The sequence below is a fragment of the Mesoplodon bidens genome (genome assembly GCF_964165515.1).
Source record: "Mesoplodon bidens genome assembly, chromosome: 16".
Lineage (NCBI taxonomy): Eukaryota > Metazoa > Chordata > Mammalia > Artiodactyla > Ziphiidae > Mesoplodon > Mesoplodon bidens.
Genome location: NC_138173.1, coordinates 38,723,151 through 38,747,169, shown reverse-complemented (window position 1 = coordinate 38,747,169; position 24,019 = coordinate 38,723,151). Strand labels below are relative to the sequence as shown.

Below are 24,019 nucleotides of genomic sequence, written 5' to 3'. Positions count from 1 at the left end.
CCTCAGAAGATAAAAACATTGAAAAGAGTCTAAAATTTAGAAACAGAAGTTCTAAAAATTAGTCGAGTACTTGGCAGCATTCTAAACAATAATTGTAGAGCCAACTAAAATGACTGCTTTGGGGACTTCCCTGGCGGTTCGGTGGTTAAGACACCGAGCTCCCAATGCAGGGGGCATGGGTTCATCCCTAGTGGGGACTCGGCCAAAAAAGATGACTGCTTTGAATGGGCTAACGCTCATTTGACTGTTTATGCAAATATCACTCTCACTAATTTGTATATTATTATCTTGAATGTTGGACATTCTTATGTACTCATTCCCAGCACATCTACCATTCCTATCCTACAACAATGTTACCTTGCAAGTTCTTTTGTTCTTTTTATTTATTCCTTTGGGGCATGGAGAAAATTTATCAAAGAGCCTTCCAGAGCCTATTCATCTTAGGAGAACTAGCACAGAGGGATAGGATGTCTTGGAGCAGGCTGCTGAAAATGGAAAGGGTTACTAAGGGTTACTAAGACGGATCCTCTCCAAGCACAGGTCCTTTTGTACCTCTCTCCGTAGCCTGTTGTTATACTACTAAAATCCATAATCCTTGTAGCATCCCATCCCACCTTAGTACCTCAGATTTTTCAATAATACATTTATAGAAGCTGGAACAAACCAGTACTGTTGCCATTCATGTGTTGAATTCAAGTGTTGTCCTTCACTTCATTTGGCAATGTAGTTGTAAAGGTAAATTATGCAAAAAAAACCCAGCAACGAAGACCCTAAACTTAATAACAAATGTAGTATATAATGTCAAATATTAAAATTTTGTCCTGAGCCAAAATTGATACCTAAAAGTTAGGAACTGATTTACATTATGAATTTATTAATAGGAGACTACCTGCCAATTGTGTAGTGGTATAGCCTGTATCTCTTTTTCTAAAAGAGTTAAAATACCAAAATTGTCCCTTAAAAACAATAGCTCTGCAGATAATAAATGACCATGCCACATCTGGATACCAGGAACTACTGCTAATATAAATGGTCAGAACATATACAACTTGATGAAGAGTTCAAAATGATAAAGAGAAATATGTGATTAGTTTTTTTTTAAAAAAAGAAAGACTGATGTGAGTTGAACTGCAATAAGAATAAAGTGGTTCAGGATGATACAGATGGGAATATTTAGAGATAATATCATAACCTCATAGATGATATCTATAATAATAGCCAATACTTACTGAGTCCTTTTTATATGTCTTACATGTGTTATTTCATTTAATCTCCACATCCCTACATGGTGAATACTATTATTATGCTCATTTCACTGACCAAGACCTAGAAAAATAGTTGCTTGCCCAAGTTCATATTTCCAAGTCTACCAGGACATTCATTGTACATCCAGATTTAAGCTTTTATGTATACGTGTCACATTTAATTGTGGGTTTCAAGTGTTTACATTTATTTTATTTTTGACAGAAATTATATTTTAAATCAAGATTCAGTATAGGAAGCAAAGTTAAGTAGGGAACCAATAAATGTTTACTAACCTTTGACTAAGATTATTGTATTATAGCATCAAAAGACAAAAAGTATACTGTCGTTTAAAATTTATATGCTTTCTCAATGAAATGATGGCATTTTTTTCCCACTTCTGTAGCAAAGCATAGGCAAGCGTAGGCATCATGAAATTGTGTGGTCTAATAACAGACCAGAATCTTATGGAAGCTGATAGTTTGGATTTCTAACAGTACTGAGTAGACTGGTAAAGTTTGAATGCATCTGATTCTTGAAATTGTGAAATTACATGAGAGAGGGGAACCCAGAGAGTACATCATGAAAACCAGAGGAGAGAATTTCTAGAGGACATCTTAGCAACCTGCTGTCACAAAAGAAATTGAAGGAATTGGTACACAAGTGTCAGGTGCTTCTGAAAGATTAAAGAGAATTGGAACTGAGAAAGGCCATTGAATGTAGTGATTTGGGCAGTAGTGACTATAAAAAAAGGAGTTTCACTATAGTTGAGGGATATAGAGGCCAGAGATGGAATATTACACCTGGAAGAAGTTTTAAATAGTTGTCTAGATTTCCTTTTTACATATAAAATGTCTGAGGTTCAGAGAGGTTAAATAATTTAAACCAGGTGGGTAGTTCTCAACAGGTGATGACTTTACCACTCAAGGGGCATTTGGCAATGTCTTGACACTTTTGATTGTCACAACTGGGGAAGGGTGTGCTACTGGCATCTAGTGGGTAGAAGCAGGGATGCTGTAAAACATCCTGCAGTGCACAATAGCCTGCCCCTCTCACTGTGGTACACACATACACACACACACCAACGAATTATCTGGTCCCAAATGTCAGTACTTCTAAGGTTAAGAAACCCTTATCCAGATCACCAGCTGATGCTAAATCCAATATACTTGTAAGGAAGTAGAAATAATGGATATAGACTACTCTTCAGTAGTGAGTAAAATAGGGTGGCAGCTTCAAGAGGGGTTTTGGAATGTTTCTTTGAAGAGGAAAGCATACTTAGCATACTTGGGAAGAAACCAGTATACAGTGGAAGATATTAAGGGTAAAAGTTAGGGAAAAACTGAAGAGGCAAAGTCTGGACATAGATGGAATCAGATATTCAGTGTTAGGCAGTAGCCTCTGCGTTTTCTTACATCAGGTTAATTATCTTACTCTAAGCAGTATCAAAGAAGGGCTATAATCCTGATGTTAACAATTTCAGAGCAAATGTGTTTCTAGAAATAGAGACTTAGTCTAAAAAACCTGTCTTTTAAAACAAATAATTTAATGATCCAATGAAGTTATAAAGTTATAATGATATACAGCATCTGTAACGTAAACTCTAAAGAGAGTTAATCTCATTTAGTGTTAGGTGTCTAGACTGCCCTAGATTCAATTCCAAGCCTCTCCTCCCACTATTTATATGACCTTGGCGAGTTTTTGAATCTCCCAGTCCCTATATCTTCATCTATGTAAAGTATTCAGTAAATGTTAGCTATTAAATAGGAGTTCCATGCAGTAACAGTTTGTTAGTAATCCTGTGATGGCTTTACCCGCAGAAGGTAAAGAGGTAGTTGAGATACTCTGTCAAGCAAATATCATTTTTTTGTGTGTATGTGTGTAATTAATCATTTGGTTATATAACCTTTGGCTCCTGTAGTAAAGAGGTATGATTATTTGCCTTACAGTGGAACCCTTAGGGGGAAATCAGACATATTAAAATTATCTTTGTTTATAATTCTCAGGTTCTACTTATAATTGTACATATTTTGTATTCTTAAATAAAATGGTTGATGTAATTTAGGAAAGTGCATACCCACCTTTCTCTTATATATAATGTACAACTTTAAACGTTGTATTTTAAGTATGTAAAAGTACACGTGGGAATTTGTACCTGATGAACTACATCCTTTTTCTCAAGAAACCTAGGCTATGTCCATAGTAGGAAAAAAAGAACATCGCATTTGTCCTTCTGTTATCAACTCTAGTAATGAACTTTATTTAAACAAAACTCTTCTGATGCTGGCTGACTTTCTCTGCACTTAAGCTTCAGCTGTTTTCTTGTTTGTTTGTTGTTTGTTTTTTCAGATCAACAGAAACATTTAAAAAAGAACATGATCTTGATAGTCTTATTAACGAAATATTTGAAGAGCCCAACTTTGACAAAAAACGCTTTGTAAGTCAAATGTTCTAAATGTACAGTAATTCTTTCATTATCTCAAGACATGTTTAGAATAGTCTGAAAACTTATTAGAATACACAAGTATCTATAGTCCTTTGAATTCTGAGAAATACAATTATTTAAAGAAATTATTCCACTTAGATTTAAATAAGAAAAAAATTAGAAACTGTGTTTTGCTTTTTATTTCTCAGCAAGAATGAGAAATTAGAAAAGCTGTTGAACAAAAGTCAACTTGCAGATGAAGTTGGTTACTTGTATTTATTTGTATACTCTAAGAATACTTTTCTAAAAGACCAAAATCAGCTTTCATTATAGGAATGTGCTTAGCATCTCAAATGCTTTGCCGTTGCTCTCATCCCGTGAACTAATCAGTTAAGTTGGTAGTATTTTATTTTTTAAAATGCTTATATATCTATATCAACTTTATAAAAGCTCATAAAATAATATAACAGCCACCTATATATTTACTAGTCCTACTGAACGTATCTTAACATTTTGCCAGATTTGCTCCTCTGGATTTTTTTTTTTTTTTTTTTGGCCACACCATGTGATTTGTGGGATTTTAGTTCCCTGACCGGGGATTGAACCCAGGCCACAGCAGTGAAAGCACTGAGTCCCAACCACTGGATCGCCAGGGAACTCCCTGGACTTCTTTTAAAGAAATAAAAATTATAGTTTAAGAACTCTCCAAATCTTACTCTACTGCCTTCCTTCCCAAAGGTAACCATTAGCCTTTCCATCCATACTTTTATACTTTTATTACATATGTAAGTAGCCATAAACAGTTTTAACTAATGTATAGCAGTCCCTTACATAACTCCACCACAGTTTATCTACATCCCTGGTGATTAGACATTTTGATTATGCCAAGTGGTTGCTCTTACAAACAATGCTTCATCAAATATCTTTGTATGTCTTTTTTTTTTAACCCATGTATAGGAGTTTCTCTAGGATATATAAACCTAGGAAGTCACAAGGTGTGCTCATCTTCAACTTTTCTACCCATTGCCAAAATGTTTTCCAAAGTGACTGTCTTATTTGTATTCTTCTCACCAGCAGCGATGAGAATGTATATACTTTCATTTTTACCAGTTTGGTGGGCACAGAATATATTTGTTAGATTTATAGATTTATATATATATATATATTTGTTAGAAAGAGACCAAATGGAAGTCTAAATTACAAGGACCACAAGGAAAAAAATCTAAGAAATAAATATAATACCAAAGAGGGTTGGTTTGTTTGTTTTTAAGGTAGGGAAGATTAAAGCAAGACAGTGGACTAAAAATAACTAGGCAATGATTGTGTTAAGATTATGGATATGGGCCACTTCTTTTTTTGTCAGACTAAAATTCAAGTGACTGGTATAGATCTTAAGCTTTGTATTTCTCTGTGCCAGAGGGGAGAGGAGTGGGAGAGATGAGTAAAATACATGAGGGATGTACAAACGTCCAGTTACAAAATACATGAGTCACAGAGATGAAATGTACAGCATGAGGGATATAGTCAATAATGCTGTAATAGCTCTGTATGATGACTAGACTTTTTGTGGTGATCATTTTGTAATGTATAGAAATACCAAATCAGTATGTTGTACACCTGAAACTAACATAGTGTTGTAGGTCAATTATACTTCAATTTTTTAAAAAAAGAATAAAAATAAAACCAAGTTAAAAAAATCTTAATTTCTCTAAATTTAACATTTTCAGTTCATCTGTGGTAAATTAATACACTGATGGCCTAGCTGAATAACACGTCAACACAATAGCAATGGTGTTGGATACTCTGTGAACAGAATGCATCATAAATGCTGAATAGCAATACTAATTCAATTAGTGGTAGGAAAAAAACTACATGATGTTATTCATTGATCATCTGAGCAATTCATTATTTATTAAGCACTACAGGATATGTATCTGTGTGTGAGGCACTCTCTCTTCAGTTCGAGGCATTTCAGAAAGAGAAGGAAGTATTTCTCTAAAGAAGTATTAGAGAAGATATACTAATCTGAAATTAAAATAGCTCTTATAATCCTGAAGATATAAGCTTTTATGCACTTCTTCTGTATGCTCCCTTTTTGAAGTTAGTTATTATATCCAGTTATCCAGCCTGCAGGGGAGAAAGCAACCCAAGTAAACTTCTGGAGGAGAGCAGATCAATGTAAAACACTGATTGGATGAGGAAAAGAAGTGTCTGTGAATTGCCAGTCCATGCCCACCTTGTCCTCAGAGGCCAGATCATGCTCTTGAGAGTATTGCTCCCTCCTCCGTTGCTCGCCCATTCTGTTGTGTTTCTTTTTTTTCTTAATTGAAGTATAGTTGATTTACAATATTATATCAGTTGCAGGTTGTTTTGTTCGTCAACCACTCTCAGACTCACACGAGAAAGCCCAGAAACAACAGCACATGTCCCAGTGTGCCAGCTTTGAGTTGTAAACACAGCCTGGATGGCACATGGAGCATGCTCCCAAAGACAAAAAGAGACTTAGGCACATTATTACTTTTCAGCTATGCACCAAAAATGTTTCCAGTTCTGTTTAACATCAGTTTTATTCAACAAATAAAAGAGTTAAGAGAAACAGTAAAGTATTTTTGTCTCCATTAAATTTCCTCACCTACTAGGTAAAATGATGACATGTCTCTGCATAGTTTAAATTGCCTTTTCTCCATCCTACTTCCTTTCCTTGGCGGTGGTCCTAGTATGTGGCCGGCCATGTTGTTTGGTACCTTATTCCAGTTAACACTTAATAAATGCTTGCTAATGATGATGTTATGTAACCACATAGGAACTACTGTATGGTTGTGACTAGGTAGCTCTACATTTTCCTTGAACATCTAATGGTTGATACCATTCCATTTGATCAAAAGTAATATTCCTGAAGTTACCCAGGAGTTTGGTTAGTTTATTTTTAGTTCAGGTGAGTACCATTCACAGCCTTTAAAATGAGTCTGAGGTTTTTTTTACTCCTCAATTGAATTTTTCCAGGATGAAGTTTTAAATAGCAGCTCCTTCATATTAAATCATTGAACTCTAGTATTAACTGAAGAGTTATAAAGTGACTCTAAATCTTAGCATGCTAATAATGGCAGTATATCAATTTTCTAGACTAAACGTTAGCAGAGTAATTCGTAAATTCCTCAGGGAGGTCTACTTCCCTTTTGCCTTTAAAGGGTTTTGATCCTTGTTTTCATTTCAGAAACTTTAAAATCATAGGAAATTTTAAGGCATTTTAAAAATATTCTTGTTATAAAATAAAGAATATTAGTTTTCATGTTACAATTCTCTAAGTTACCCTTGGCCTTTTATTGTTTTGTTTTTTTAACAGAAATTAAAATCTAAATCTTCAGGTAACACATCTGTCAGAGCTTCCATTCAAGGCCTTGGTAAGAGGTAAGTTGGGATTGCTTTGGTGAATTACACACACTGGTGAGCATGGTCTAGTAGATTTTGTTACCGTTTAACAACATTGAGCAACAAAGCACTGGTCGGCTTTCAGGAGACAGACCAACAGCAGCATTTTCAGTGTTCTTATTGTCTGTGACTCCTTAGTGTAAAGGAACTTGAATGGGAGGTTATTGCTATTGTAAATAACTTTCTGCTGCATAAAAAAAAAGTATGAATGGTTTCTCAAAATTAATGTTCTGTTATATTCTTCAGTATTTACTTTGTCCCTTACATTATTTGGCAAACACATTTTTCTGGGACTCATTTTAACTCCTTGAGTGTTCCTGAATATACAGGTTTTATCCAATAACACACTGACCCTGAAATAAATACCTCTTCCTTGAAATAGTTGGCTTGCTCAGGAAAATATACAATTTGATTACAAGAATATAGAGTCAATGAGGCCAAATTAACTTCTCATGTTTCTTTTATGTTTTAATTTTATTTTTCTCCCATCTGTTGAACATGTCCAGCTGCAGCCCAGTATACCTTGGTGGAAGCACAGTTCCATGTGGGATTGGGACAAATACTTCACAGAGGTAAGATGTCAGAAATATGTTATACTTTCTTAATTAGTTTTTTCCAAATTGATAACCCTGTTAAAACATAGTTCTTATCATCTTGGCATGGGTCTGTGTCATAATAAAAGGTATATTTTGTTAGCCAGTCTAAGAACACTTTACTAAAATGTTTATTATTCTTGGGTGATAGCTGTTAAAAACTGTGGTGTTGGGTATGTGTTGTTCATTGTGTTGACACCCTTCTTTAAGATCCAGTTGAAGTGCCTGGATCACTTCCATCCCAGCTTGGTTTCCACAAGACACCAGGAGGTGAGCTTCTGTCTTGCCATTTTTCCTTGCAGGCAGTGAAAACCAGTGAGTAGGACAGGTGAACTATATGATGTGTCACCCACACTGCCTTGGCCAGTCAGCATGAGAAGCTGTGGGTCTGTAGTACCCAAGGAGTTCTTAAGCATAGTCTCTTGATTTTACATATTTCAAAAGGAGAAAGCCTCCTTTTGTTGTCTCTTCCCCAACCCTCCTTTCACCCAGTATCTCACTCAGTACCTCTTTCAGGGCAATCTTATGGTCATGATGCTACCTACCCCAAGCCCCTATCAGCCTCAGACTCCTAGCCTATTCCATTGTCATTGTCGTAAAGTGGAGAAACAGATAGATTTTCAGCAATTTTTTTTAATTGAAATATAGTTGATTTACAGTGTTGTGTTAATTTCTACTGTACAGCAAAGTGATTCAGTTATACATATATATACATTCTTTTTCATATTATTTTCTATTATGGTTTATCACAGGATACTGAATATAGTTCCATATGCTGTACAGTAGGACCTTATTGTTTATCCATTTTATATATGATAGTTTGTGTCTGCTAATCCCAAACTCCCAAGCCATCCCTCCCCCACCCACCTCCCCCTTGGCAACCACAAGTCTGTTCTCTATGTCTGTAAGTCTATTTCTGTTTTGTAGATAAGTTCATTTGTGTTGTATTTTAGATTCCACATATAAGTGATATCATATGGTATTTGTTTTTCTCTTTCTGACTTACTTCACTTGGTATGATAATCTCTAGGCCCATCCATGTTGCTGAAAATGACATTATTTCATTCTTTATTATGGCTGAGTAGCATTCCATTGTATATATGTACCACATCTTCTTTATCCATTCATCTGTCTATGGACATTTAGGTTGTTTCCATGTCTTGTCTATCGTAAGTAGTTCAGCAAATCATTTTAATGTCCTGTTAAGTTTGGTTCTGTTTTTATAGAGGCCTACTTAACTAGATTATTATATTTTGTCTAGTTATTTCTAAAGCACTTCTTCATTTTCTGATAAAAGAAATAAAAGACTGAGCTATATGATTACATTCTGATCACGTTTCAGGAGAGATAACCGTTATATTGAATAATGGAAGTGGGATCCAAAAGGACATTGTTGGAGGGTTGTGGTAGAGCTGGCCTAGATCCTAGGAGGCCTGGAAAAAAAGGGCTATAGGACCAGAGGGAAACTGAGAATCTGGGCAAGCCTGGACCAGGAACACCAGGCAGCAGGCAGGCTGTAGCAGCCCACAGGGGTGATGCCTGCTGTGAGGGCTGTAAATAAAGAGTTGATAGAACCTGAATCGTCTTGCGATGAGGACTGTCTATTCAAAGGATTAGAGACACATACGGCCCTTAGAGAAGAATACAGTCTGGTTGCTTATCAATGCTGACTAACTGTGTCTACCCAGTTGGATTTGTCTCAGTCATTTCCAGACCACTCTGTCTCGAATCCAGGCTTCCCTCAAGTCATCCTTGAGCTAGACGGCAAACGTTTCCCAGTTACCATCCACTTCCATCTTCTGTAGTCTCACCCACATAGAGCATTAAAGAAAATATACCGAACATAACATTTTGAGCACCTCTCCCCTGTTCAGAAGGAAAATGAGAGCTGCCATCTGTCTCGTATTAACTCTAAACTCATTGTTTGCTTTACCAAATTGTTGTTCTTCCTCTTCTCTTTTTAGTTCTTTCACCTCCGGTTAAAGCCTGGGCTAGATACTCTACTTCCACTAGAACACTTGTTATCCTTCTACTTTCCACTTATATTTTTCTGCCTCTGAGTGTTTTTACACTTATTCCCTGTCTAGAATGACACTCCTTTCTAATGCATGTCCCCACTGTCTTACCTGCTTAATTCACTTACTGTAGACTCGTTTTGTCATTCTGTTTGAACTTCCTTTTCCTTTTCTTTTTTTAAATATTCATTGAATGCCCTCTATGCCCTAGGTACTAGATACCAAAAAAGATAAAACACTGGCCAGTAGAGAAACTGATAAAGAAACAAATGATTATACCCAGGGCATGAAGAAAAAGGGCTCTGATGACAGAATACCTAAGTTCAGATATTCACTCTGCCTCTTACAAGCTGTGAAGCCTTGAGAAGGGATATAATCTTACAAAACCTCAGTATCCTCACCCATAAATACTTTAGTTTTTATGGGTGAGGAAACTGAGTTCTTGTAAGGATTAAATGAAATAATACATTAAAATTGCGCCCACGTTGCAGGTCAGCTAGCTACTGTAGGTACAGTTGTTTGTAGTTGTTTGTGGGTCTTTCTCTTCTGTTTGTGCTGCCTTCTCATTCTGTTACACCTCAGCTGCAAGAATCCTATATTCTACTACTTTTCCATTTTATCTCAGGAAATATCTCTATGTGTTCTGGTTTACTTCCAAGAGTAAATATTTTATTAAGATTTTCTTTTATGTAGTATTTTTTACATGTACTTTGATTTAGTTCTAGCAGAGAAGAATCTCGTTCCAGATGGAATTTCAATGTATGTCTATTATATAACATTGATCCATGAGAATGCCACAATCTTTCGACCCCATTCCTACCTTTTGCACAGTGACAAGAAGGGAAAACACATATACAATTTGCATATATACGCACAGGTAAATGTTTATATTCACAGATCTTTTTTTCTTCACCCATCACAAAGATACTAATCATTGACCACCTTCTTCATGACATAGATCAGCACACACAGAAAGACAAGCACATACATATTCATGTGCATGTAAAATATTATATGTGTGAAGTACTTTATACTGTCCAGAGCACTTTTTTGTAAGTATATGTGTATTGGTTCACCTGCTTCACAGGGAAAAACCAAGATGCAGATAGAGCAAGAATTTTTAACCCCGTTTTATAAATGAGGAAATTGAGGCACTGATGTTACATTCATTAAACACGTATTAATTCATCATGTCCTTGCTAAGTCCTAGGTTTTGAGTGAACACATTGTGGTGAACAAATAAATAGACACTTCCCTGCCCTCAATGAGCTTTCAGTCTAGATGAGGAAAGAGACTTTAATTCCACAAATAACTATTTAATTTCCACATAATATGTAATGTGAAGGGTAAGTACAGAATACTATAAGCATAGATAATTGGCATCCTAACTAATATGAAGTGTTAGGGAGTGCTTTCCTAAGCAAATAACGTTTAATCAGACTATGATATGATAAATAAGTAGGAATTAAGCAAAGGCAGGGGAGCGTTGGAGCCAGAGGACCCACCATGTTACACGATCCCCGAGCTGGAAGGAGCCAGGGGTGTGGGAGGAACAGAGAGCAGCCAGGTGAGCTGGAGTGTAGTGAGTGGGGGAAAGAATGGCTCCTGGTGGGGCTGGAGAGGTAGTCAGGGGACGTTTGGTTTGGGGTCCCCTGGAGGATTTTAGAAAAATATGTCCTATAGCAGTGGAAGCCATTGGGTTGTTTGGGGTTTTTTTTTACAGCAGATAGGGGTGACAAAATCATATTTGTGTTTCTAAAGAAAGAAATTTTGGTTCCAGAATGGAAAATGGAATGGAAGTGGGAGAGACAAGACAGGAGAGAACACAGGGAGACCAGTCAACAGGCAGTAGGTACCGGTGGTCCAGGAAAGAGACAGGGATGGCAGCTGTGACCTAAGTGGTGGCGGTGGCTGTAGGCAAAAAGGGTCACACTTGAGATATTTAGAACATAGAATTGACAGAATTCAGTGATTAAATGGCTGTTGGAGGCAAGAGAGAAAGTTGTCAAGAATGACTCCCAAGCCCTGTGCCTTGCCCAAGGCAAGGACTCAGACGTGTAACTTGATGCCTAGTCCATTATGCCTTCTAGTATACCAATTTGCAGACGCTTGTATAATGTATGTAACAGGGAAGCCGCTTTTGCTATTGCAGCTGTTGTTTTCCAGCTGCCCAAACAGCAAGACTCCCCAGTCCACTGTGTAGATCTGATAGGATTTGACTGAGAACCAGGGTCTGTGCAGAAGACTATATTGGGCTATATTTGGGACATTCCCACCACTAACATCTTTAAAATAGTAAAGATTTTACTTACTAGCCTGATAAAAGGACAAAGCTGTTGATGACACTTCCATGTTTGTATTTACTCAGATTTTAGAGGAAAGACCTGACAATTTATCTTTCATTGGAGCCGTGACTTTATGTTAGATATTCTTTTATATATAGTTATAAAAGAAAAATATATTTAAGCCCTGAAAATAAGCACTGATTTACATGCCTAGGGCATAAAGGAAATCGAGTCTGTTCTGCCTATTTTTCATGTGTTATGTTTGTTTGGTTTTTGGATAAAGCTCTGGTTTGAGAGTAATCTCGAATGATTTTAGAGTGTAAAGATTTGAATCTTTTACCCACTTGGTGTAAAGGAGAAAGAGCAGTAGCAAAGCGTGGTGGCGTTAATAAGATATAGATGAAACCAAGGTGTTATTTTCAAGCCAAATTGAATTTTACTCTCGTTGTTATTTTTTAAACTACTTGCAAGCCTGGCTTATTCCATAGACTGGTATAATAATGGTCTAATAGAGTGGATCATAGCAGCAGAATGATTTCTTAGCTGCAAGTTAGTTTTATTTTTCTCAGAGGACAGTGTTTGTAGGAAAATGTGGTAGTGTGAATAGATTTGAATAAACTCTTAAATTGTAAATTAAAAAGCTGTATTTAACATTACGGTTGAAATTTTACACATACAAAATGTCAGGAAATTCTAAATTATAGTTCCCACAACAGCAGTAATTCAGCCAAAATTCACATATGTATTAAGGCATTAAAGTTAGCACTCTGCGCAATCATGTAATAAATACATATGCATAAGAAAGCAAGTTATAGCAGCTTTGGGAACCATCATTTTGCATTTCCTGACTGGTACATTCAAAATCCAAGTTAAAATGTGTACAAATGTAATTGTGTTGAATTTCCATATGTACAAATTCAACTTCATAAATTGCTAACAGTTTAAAAGGAAATACGGAATTGTTTATGAAACTTAAGATTTTAAGTGTTTAATTATTGTTGTGATTAATGTTTTTAGAAATACAAAGCATTTATTCTCAAAGAAACTTTCAGGCCAAAATATATTTGCAATTTTGAAGTTAAGTTATCTGAATTTTAGAGGGAAATAAGTGAAAAAATATATAATGATGGATTTTATTTTATTTTTTAATTGCAGAAGTATTATATGCTTTTTGAAAAAAATAAAAAGTCAAAATGTATAAGGAGAAAGATAGTACTCTCCTTCCTTCCTCTCCATTCCCACCCCTCCTGAGGCAACCAGTGATAGCTGCATGGTATATTACCTTCCACATTTTTCTCCATGTTCTTACAAACTTATTATAAACACATATACAGGAAAATTTGCGGGGTAGGTTTTACAAAAACAGGATCATGTTATATATGTTATTGTGTACCTTGCCTTGTGCACCTCTATGTCAGTAGTTAAATCTAATTAACTCTTTTATCAACTGCCTAATATTTCATAGTACAAATGTTATTCAGTCTTTTCCCTCTTTGATAGCTATCCAGGTGGTATCCTGTTTTTTGCCACTTCAACAGCACTGCAGTAGAAATTATTCTTGAGATACACGCCTATACTCTGGTGCTTTTATTTATATGTAATATAGTCCCCAAAATGGGATTGCTAGTGCAGCAGCTAGGTATAATTTTAATCTTAAAATAATGCCAAAAGGTTATAGCAGTTCACATACCCACCAGAAATGTCTGAGAGTGCTAATTTTTGCTAACTTAGTTGGTTTAAATATATATTTCATGGTTGCTTGAAACTTTAATTCTTTATGTAGTATTTTAACTTTTTAATAAAGTGCTATATGCCAGGCACTGTCATGAGCACTTTATCAATATTAACTTGGTTAGCTCCTCATAATTCTTCTATGAGGTGTGCATTATTATCCCCATTTTACAGATAGGGAAACTGAGTCATGGAGAAGTTAAGTTACTTGACTATAGTTACACAGCTAGGGAATCCGCATTTGAACGCAGGCAATCTTATCTACACTCTTTAACTACTAATCTATGCTACCTATATTAGTGACACAGAATTATATTTTTAGGGTTTTTTTCTTTGTTGTCATTTGTAAGCACTCTTTATCAGTATAAGTATTTAACTATGTGTTGAAAATGTTTTCTTTCACTCTATTATTGGTCTTTTCACTTTGTTTTTGGTATCTTAAAAACTTGTTGTTTCCTTTTAATTTTTAGATGATCAAATGTATCTATATTGATTCTAGTTTTAAAATACTTCAAACAATGGAGAAGTTTTCTTTAAATCACAATTATTATACAAATCAAATGGTTTGCAGCAGCAGTTCATAATTCTTACCATATATTATCATTTTACTCCTGAAGTTAGTACGTACTATATGAATTTTGAGATTTGCTTGGCATTTCGGTTCCTCAGGTTGTCACTGAGTACCTGTTATGTGCTGAGTATCGTTCTAGCAGTTCTACCCTCTCTCATCAGCAGCATTTTTCCCTTCACTGCATCTTTGCCATCAGTACACAAACCTGCTCTTTTTCCTTCTTAAATATAACCTTCTCTTAACCCCACTTCCTTTACCAACTACCACTCCACTTAAAGAAACTGCTTAGATATACCTTACCAGTGAAGCCTATGCAGACTATTGTATTTAAAATTATAACACACTTCCTCCCAGTACTTCCAATTTTATCGACTCTACTTTTTATTTCATTTAAAGCACTTTTTACCTTCTAACGTGCTACGTAATTTATGAGTATTTCTTCTCGAATTAGAATCTAAGCTGTTTGAGGACAGAATCTCACCAGCACATAGTAGTCTTTCAGTAAATATTTTTTAAGTGAGTGAATGAATACATTAATGCCAAGTAGTGGGGAAACAGAAACAAATCAGATATTGTCCCAGCATTTCAATACAATGTGGCAAATTCTGTGATAGAGGCATCCTGAAATTTTCATTAGGAAGGGAAACAACAGGTAAAGAAGGTAGCTTAAGTGAAGATCTGCCTCAGACAAATTTGAAAACCATTGAACTAAAAGATCTACACATCCATTTTTTTTCTTTTATATATGTAAATATACATGTGTGCATATATGTATCAGTATGCAAGATCTTAGTAAAATAGGTAGGTTTGTGCAGAAATTTAACCTGAAAGTTCAAATAGGTAATCAGACCAATAGTATAAAAATTTATACTCAGATTCATCTTTACTTTTCTGTTGTTTACTCAGTAATCTGTAATATGTGGTATAGTCTGTGAATAAATCAGCATATTTTCATATTTAAACTTACCAGTAATTTCTAACGTACAGTTCTTTTTCTCTGAACAGAGCGTGTGACCATCTGCGTTGTATAGCCTGTGATTTCTGGGTAGTAAGCTACAATGACTATGGGTGGGACAAATCATGTGATTACCTGTTTTTCAGGTATGTTTCTAAAGAACTTCACTCTGTGAAAAATGTACTGAATATACAACTTTATATTTCTTACTGTGCAGTAATGCCTCTTGGTGGCCTTGGCCACATTGTGTGGCCTCCCCATCTTTGATATTTTTCGCATCATCTCCTCCTTTCCATCTGTCTGCTGTCAGCCTAGTTAAGGACATGTTACTTCTGGACAGGAGTTCGGAAGTAGCCTCCTCACTGACTTTCCTGTGTACAGTCTCTTCTTCCAGACCACCCTTCACTTGCTGAGAATTAAAGCATAACTCTGAGTATGCCATCCTCTTGCCCAAAACCCTTCTGCTTACAGAATAATGTCCAAATTCCTTAGCGTGACATTCAAGACCTTCCATAATCCAGTCCCCACCTATCTATCACCCAGCTTTGTTTGTCTTTCCATGGTATACTTTTCACCTTTGCAAGGTTTTAGCTACATCAAAACAATGCTCCCATTCCCTATGACTTTGTATAAACTCTCCACCTCCTGGGCTACCTTCCCACCATTTTATCTACCTAAACCCTACCTGTCCCTCAGGGTATGGTTCATTGCTCATCTTCTATGATTCCCTTACCACTCTCTCAACTTGGAAGTAAACTCATCCTCTCCCGTGTGTCCACAGCACGTTGTACCGGTTATAGCACTTACTGTAATAAAAGACTGAAAATATCTTAGGTTGGTGTATGTCTGCCTCCCTCCTTGTGGTTGGGATACTGTCTTACTCATATTTTTGTAATTTGTACATCCTTAAATCCTCAGTGAATACCTAATGTTTTTAAGTTATAAAAATGTATTTGAACTATACATTCACATTTTCAAATAAAAAATAAGGGCTAAAAATTAGTAAAGTACATATATCATGCATTTTGGGCCCCCCAAACCTGTGCCTAAGCAAAGGCTATATTTTCAGATACAAGTCATCAGAATTATTGCAGTAGCATAAAGAAAACAGTGAGAGGCTTTCTTCACACCTCTCTGGCATCCATTCTCATGTAAATCTCTAGGAGTCCCCTCTAGTGTTAATGTAAGAGTTTTTAAACTTTTCACATCAAGAACTGTTCTGAAAATCTGAATCCTCTCAACATACGCACAGAAAAATTCAAATATGCAGATACATAGAAAAATTACAATTTGAGAGATTTCATAGTACCCAACCCAAATAAAGCCTAGTGTGGTCCCAAAATCCCAGGTCAAGAGCCCGTACGTACTCTTTGGGGCTCTGAAGCTCAGATAAGAAATATAGACTGTAAAGTGGTAGATGAAACCATGAAACTGGATGGTATTACCCAGAAAGGTGACTTGGAAGCCTGTCAGTGAATGTAGAGTTAAGGGATCATTTAGTTAAGATAGGAGATGCTGGGACTTCCCTGGTCCAGTGGTTCCCTTAACCGTTGGTCCAGTGGTTAAGAATCAGTCTTGCAATGCAGGGGACGCTGGTTCGATCTCTGGTCCGGGAACTGAGATCCCACATGCCGCAGGGCAACTAAGCCCACGTGCTGCAACTAGAGAGCCCGCATGCCGCAACTAGAGAGCCCACATGCCGCAACTACAGAGCCCACACGCTCTGGGGCCCATGTGCCACAACCAGAGAGAAGCCCGCGCACCACAACAAAGAGCCTGCATTCCACAACGAAAGATCCCACGTGCTGCAGCTAAGACCTGACACAGCCAAAAATAAATAAATAAATATTTTTTTTTAAAGATAGGAGATGCTTTGATGTTTATATTGTGGGGGGGTGGGGAAGACAAGAGAAGGAAAGGTTATGTGAGTAACAAGGTCCTGGAGGCTTTGGGGTTTAGAGTGCTGATGGAAAGTGGGCCTTGGATAGGAAGAGGCTGCCTCTGTGCCTGGGTGGAAAGAGGTCATATACTGATGTGTTCAAGGGGGAAGCTAGGAAATGGAGGCCTTTTCACATCTCACTGCCTGATTTGTGAATGAAGATGTGATCTGCTTGAAAGTAGAGGGGAGATGAAACACTTGAGGGCAATAAGTGTATCCTAGCTTTGACAAGTTCTAGAACTTTCTAAAAGAAGTATAAGCTGTACTTGACCATCCTGCCATAATAGCTAAATAAAATGCTCTTATTTTTCTATTAAACTGTGTTTGCTTTATGGGAAATAGTGAAATTTTCTTTCTCAGCTTTTAAAATATGCACTACTTAAATGTATTAATTATTGATAGTTCCTTGGCTTTCATGATTCCTATTCCTGAAATCTGTAAGTATTCAATCAAGTGACACATGTTAAGTTTGTCAAAATATATTGCATACTGAATAAAGGACAGTCCTTCATTTAGCCATTTAGTTTTCATTAAACACATTTAGTTTTGTTCGGCTTTTTTCTTTGCAGTAAAACTTATTCAGTTCTTCCCCTATCTCACTGTAACCTTAGCTAAGTTGTTCAGCTGGTCAAAGCCTCAGTTTCCTGAAGTCAGACAGTTGGCCTGGAAAATCTCTTAGGTTTTGTTAGGGTCTAACCTAAACTGTGCCTGAATTTTGTGCAGTACCGAATGTGGTGCCCATTGGCCACCAGAGGGCACTTTGTTTCCTGCTTTCTGTTGCAGTGACATCAACAAGTAACAGTTAACAGTGTATTTCTTTTTTTTTTTAATACTTATAGTGTATTTCATCATTTCACTTTGTATTTTTTCATCATTTCACTCTGAATTTTTTCATTTTCTTTTGTCATGGAATATTTACAAAAATTCAGTATATGGATTATGAAAATTATAATTGATTTTCTATTAATTAAATTTAACTCTGCAGTCTTTTTTATAATAGCATCAAGTCAGATGGTTATCATTTTCATGAGTTCTGCACATAGATTTAATTATGTTAAAATTACTGACATTGCCGCGGAGCGGTTGGGCCCGTGAGCGATGGCCGCTGAGCCTGCGCGTCCGGAACCTGTGCTCCGCAACGGGAGAGGCCACAACAGTGAGAGGCCCGTGTACCGCAAAAAAAAAAAAAAATTACTGACATTTATTTCAGGATAGGCATTTGTTTTGTTTCTGGTAGTATACGTAAATAAGCAGATCATTGAAACAAATGAGATATAATATGAATTCAACACATAGAAATAACAAGCACTTTTTCTCTATTAATGAAAAATTTCTATAGTTAACCCATCAAAAGCCTGTTATCTTTATGCCTCTTATATGCCCTCCATTTGCCACACGGCAGGCTTTTTTTTTTTTTTGCTGTACGCAGGCTTATCACTGTTGTGGCTTCTCCCGTTGCGGAGCACAGCTCCAGACGCGCAGGCTCAGCGGCCATGGCTCACGGGCCCAGCCGCTCTGCAGCATGTGGGATCTTCCCGGACCGGGGCACAAACCCGTGTCCGCTGCATCGGCAGGCGGACTCTCAACCACTGCGCCACCAGGGAAGCCCCTCCACACTGCAGGCTTTTAAAATATTGGGCTTCCCTGATGGCGCAGTGGTTGAGAGTCTGCCTGCTAATGCAGGGGACACAGGTTCGAGCCCTGGTCTGGGAGGATCCCACATGCCGCAGAGCAGCTAGGCCCGTGAGCCACAACTACTGAGGCTGCGCGTCTGGAGCCTGTGCTCCGCAACAAGAGAGGCCGCGATACTGAGAGGCCTGCGCAACCCGATGAAGAGTGGCCCCCACTTGCCACAGCTAGAGAAAGCCCTCGCACAGAAACGAAGACCCAACACAGCAAAAATAAATAAATAATTTAAAAATAAATTAATTAATTAATTAAAATAATAAAATAAAATAAAATATGGCACAGGTGAGTATTTGAGGTAGGAGATGAACCAGCATCTTTCACTCTATTCTTATATCATGTAATCTCTGATAAGACAGATCAATAATTCTTCTCTTTAGGTCACTGTGCTCTACAACAGCCTTAATAAACAGACCTAGAGGATTGCCATTTAAAAACATTGAAATCCTCAGAAAGAGAACACCAAAATGTATCTTCTGTTTTTCATGTGAGCACCAGGTAGTTTAGCGTTTGGATGTTGTGGAGATAGGAAAATAAAGCAGTTAGAATTTCTTTTTTTTTTTTAAGTCATTAAGCACTGAACACAGCTACTGTGCTAAAACCTTCTTATTTTACTAATAGGAACAATATGCCAGAATTCCACAAATTAAAAACAAAGTTGGTAAAGAAGAAAGGAACACGGGCATACGCCTGCCAGTGCAGCTGGAGAACTATTGAAGAACTGATTGACCTTCAGACGGATCATCACCTTCGCTGGGTTTGCGGTAAACACTAAGAATGCAGACTTTCCACATTCAGACAAATACATCCATGAGAACAGTCTCTGTTAATTGTCACAACATTTAGATAAAGGTACATAGTATCATGCCCTTTGGAAAAGACAGGAAATTGCATTTAATGGCTGGACAAATTTTCAAAGACCAAATGGACTTGGGAAGATAATGTGCTTTAACATTTTGGAATTATTCCTTTTTGGTATATGGACATTTCACTTAGTAAGTAAGGTAACAGGTTATCCAAATACTTCTTTGCTAGCCTCTCCCCTGTTAAATAGAAATTTAATTGTGGAGTTTCATACAAATGTATAGCCATTCAGTAGCAACTGCAGTACTACTGACTGCTAATATACTTAGCATAAACATTCCTCGTTATAGCAGTTAAAGGGGATAAAGCTGGCCCTGCAGAGAGGTCATTGAGGGGTGTACACATCACCTCTTCCAGTCAAATCTGTTGTTAGCAAAGATCATAATTTAGACATGTCAGAAACCATGTGATCAGTGGCTAATTAAAGGATTTTCGGGAGTATAGGTATATTGTAGGTGAAATCACTGCCTGTATCTGATCTAACTTCACCAATTCAAAGCAATACTATGCACAGTAGTAAGCATATATTACCAGTTTTAGCTTATTTTTCCTCCTTTTGTTCATTTAGATATCAGAAGTTACTAGTTTGCTCTTTTAGCAAATATTCATTTCTATATAAAAGTGGGGGTTTTTGATGCACCTAAAAGTACAAGGAAAGATCCTAATACAGACAGGTAATTTTTGGATTTTCCAAGTACCTTCTTGCCTTTAATGCCCTAAAACTCCATTAAGTAAAGACAGCAGCAAGTAAAATATTTTCTCAGGCAGGCTGTTGATTTTTCTGGTAGGATCAGGTTGACATACTGTTTATTGGTGAGTACATGAAAAAAGAAAGCATAGCTGAACCAACAGGTAACCTGTTGGGCTCCTTCTTAATATGACTAAGACTTGAGGAACCCTACAGTAGCAGCACATTCAGAAGATCGGTTACCTCAAAATTACCAGCTCGCCGCCCCATCAAGAGATTCCAATTTGCCAGAAGCTCTTTACCGCATGTGTCTAATATATTGTTCAAATGCATGACACAGGCTTGCTGAAAGGAAGGAACTGAAGCAAAGTTATGATCTGCGTAGTTTTATACTGAATCTGTTCCAGCCATTTTACTCAAGCAAAGAAAGATCTGGTCATTAAACTCCTTCCCCTAACCGTGACACATTTGCATATGTGTATCACTTGCTCCAGTAAGTCTAGTATTCCAACAGGATAAATCTCATTGCGGCAGATGCTCACATTTTTGTATTAAGAATATGTTTACCAATCTTATCTTTCAATAAAAATTTTTTAACCCCTAAAATTTTATCTCAGTGTAATTGTATCGGAAACATAGTGGGGGGCTTCCCTGGTGGCACAGTGGTTAAGAATCCGCCTGCCAATGCAGGGGACATGGGTTTGAGCCCTGGTCCGGGAAGATCCCACATGCCATGGAGCAACTAAGCCTGTGTCCCACAGCTACTGAGCCTGCATTCTAGAGCCCGCGAGCCATAACTACTGAGCCTGCCTGCCACAACTACTGAAGCTCACATGCCTAGAACCCGTGCTCTGCAACAAGAGAAGCCACCGCAATGAGAAGCCTGCACACCTCAATGAAGAGTAGCCCCTGCTCGCCGCAACTAGAAAAAGCCCGCATGCAGCAACGAAGACCCAAAGCAGTCAAATAAATAAATAAATACATACATACATTTTTTTAAAAAATTGATCCTTTTAAAGGAAAAAAAAGGAAACGGGGATTTGGGTTGAAGTCGCCTATTTCAAAAAATAGCAGAGCAACAAGGTCCACATTCAGAACCTCATGGTATTTGGCATATTTACTCATAATGGTGATTTTTTTTTAATTTAAATGAGCAAATTTACTAAATTATGGATTTGAAATTTTTTTCCTCTTTAATTATTTCATCATAACCCTTCTATAACTTAGATATGTTGCCCATGTTTGGCATTCCATAACATAATAATTATAATATTTTAGTTCCCTAATGTCAGAAATGTATAAATGAGTTCACATTTTTGTTGGCAATTTACTTTATAAGCTTTTTAATATTGTATAATTTTTAATCAAAAATGTAGAAAGAATATTATGTTTATATACAAATGGATAGATTATTACCAGTTGTAATTTAAGCCAAAATGCAGTTATTTTAGTATCAATGTAGAAGAACAGTATAGTTTCTAATCAACTATAATTTTTAAGTGCAAAGTCTGTAAAACTTTCAAGATGTTTTGTATATTTATTTTCAATATTCATAATAATTTTCTACCTTTAATGAGTATCTATTTTTTATCAAGCCAGGTAGCTACTTTATTTGAACTGCATTGTACTCTCAGACACTTATCTTGCCTAGAAATGAATAAATAATAAGTAGCTTTACTCTGTATTTAGGTGTATTTTTTTGTTTTATAATAAAATATTCATTTGGGGATTAATTTGATATAATTTTGATAATTTCCTTTAAAATGCCAACAAAATATTTCCAACCATCCAGTTGAACAAAGAATTTATTTATTTGCATTGGGGAAGAGAAGCATGCCGTAAGTTTTAGTGTGTGTGTGTAAGCATGTATGTGTGTACATGCACGTGTAAGAGAGTGTAGTAGCTAAAAGAACAGGTCCAAGTGCAGGAAGGAGCCATGTTGATATGGTGGTGTGCATCCAGACCTGTATGATGATGTCAGTACACTTAACACTCTTCTTTTCTTGGGCCAAAGAAGATGGCATCAAACTATGGTTTTTAATTGTTTTCCCTCCTTACTCATCTGATATTTTTAAATGTAGTGGGAAAAAGTTCTTGAATCCAGTAAGTATTGTGATGAAGCTCAACAGTAACTCAAATGTTGATTTTTTTTTTTCAGTTGTTGGGTTTTAACAAAACCTCTATCAGCTGATACCAGCTAGTAATCAGCTTTACATATTGTTTAAGGTAATTCTGGAAGGAAAGAAAAAATTCAAAATATACAGTCTCTTTAGAGATTTTACATTGTATCGCATTTATTTGGGTTTGTGACACCAAAATTTAAAAATATTGCATGGAATATATAGATATACATATGGTTGATAATTAAATTTGTTTTCAGACTTTCCCCAAAGATAATGGGTGACAATATGAAGTGTTACAAAATCAGAGTTGAAAGTCATGTCCTGAGGAAAGTTACTAAACTTTTGAGGCTTCCTTTGCCTCATCTGTATGAGTGGTGATACCTCTCTTGTAAGCTTGTTGTAAGGATTAAATCATATAACATGTGAAAATAATATAACAGTATAATTTTTAGTTCAGAATACGTGCTTAATAAATTCTCTCATTTTTCTTTCTAAAAGTAATACTATCTAAATTAATTGGTGCAGCATGTTTCTTATAGGAAAGCGTTTCACCGCACGTTTGTTTATTCATTCCCTAAATATTCCATATGAGAAAGGTAGCTCTGCTGTCACGTTTATTTTATAACTAGTAAATGTAAACATGTCTACCTTTATTTTTATATAAGTTGAAAGAACTTTCAAAAACACCTGCTCACCCTAGCCTCTTCTCCTGTCTGGTTTCAGCCTAGTTGATCTTCACGAAGACCTTCCAGGCTTTTCACAGTATCTTTTTGGCTTCTTCTGCCTCTTCTTCCCTCCTCTTCCAACTAGACCTACAGCCCACCCACCGTTCCTTAGATACACTTCACATCTTACCGTCCTAACGTTCCTGCCCTCCCGCATCTTATTCTATCAAAATCTGACTCATTTTTTCAAAGCCTGTGTCTTGTACACTAGTGGTTCTCAGAGTGTTGTCCACTCTCAGAGAAGTCCCCAGGAGTCTTTCAGGAGGCGCACAAGGTCAAACCTATGTTCGTAACACTAAGACGTTAGTGCTTTTTCACGTTTTCACTTTATTGACATTTATACTCGTGGTGCAAATAGTAGGTAAAACTGCTGGCACCTTACGATTCAAAGCAGTGGCACCATGCACTTGCAATAGAAAAAGTCAGTTTCACTTAATGTCCTTCATAAAGGCAGTAAGATTAATAAAGCATATCTTTTAAATATTCTGTGTGACTAAATGGGGAGTACACAAAAAGCACTTGGGCAATCTGTGAGCCGAACAAACCACTTTTTTCATGGAATTCACTTTTGCTTGAAAGAACAACTGACAAACTATGGGTATTCAGACTTATTTAGCATACGTTTTCTCAAAAATTAACAAAGTGAGTCACCTCCAGGAAAATTACTGGTCAGTATTTGTTGCCAATGATAAAATGTAAGTCTTCAAGCAAAAATTAGAATTTTGGAAAACTCGTATCTACCAATCTG

General features: G+C 36.6%; 1 protein-coding gene across 2 annotated transcripts in view; it reads left to right on the top strand.

Moving 5' to 3' along the window:
• CFAP418 (cilia and flagella associated protein 418) overlaps window positions 1-20,569 on the top strand; it is a 22,432-nt gene extending 1,863 nt beyond the window's left edge. Inside the window, exons 2-6 of one of the 2 annotated variants that reach the window (XM_081258668.1) lie at window positions 3,592-3,679; window positions 7,011-7,075; window positions 7,603-7,668; window positions 15,297-15,392; window positions 19,493-20,569. In XM_081258668.1, coding sequence (XP_081114794.1) covers window positions 3,592-3,679; window positions 7,011-7,075; window positions 7,603-7,668; window positions 15,297-15,392; window positions 19,493-19,646 — 469 coding nt within the window. In that variant the 3' untranslated portion in view covers window positions 19,647-20,569. The remainder of the gene's footprint in view (window positions 1-3,591; window positions 3,680-7,010; window positions 7,076-7,602; window positions 7,669-15,296; window positions 15,393-19,492) is intronic. The other variant, XM_081258669.1, reaches the window with a different exon arrangement.
• The last annotated feature ends 3,450 nt before the right edge of the window (window positions 20,570-24,019 follow it).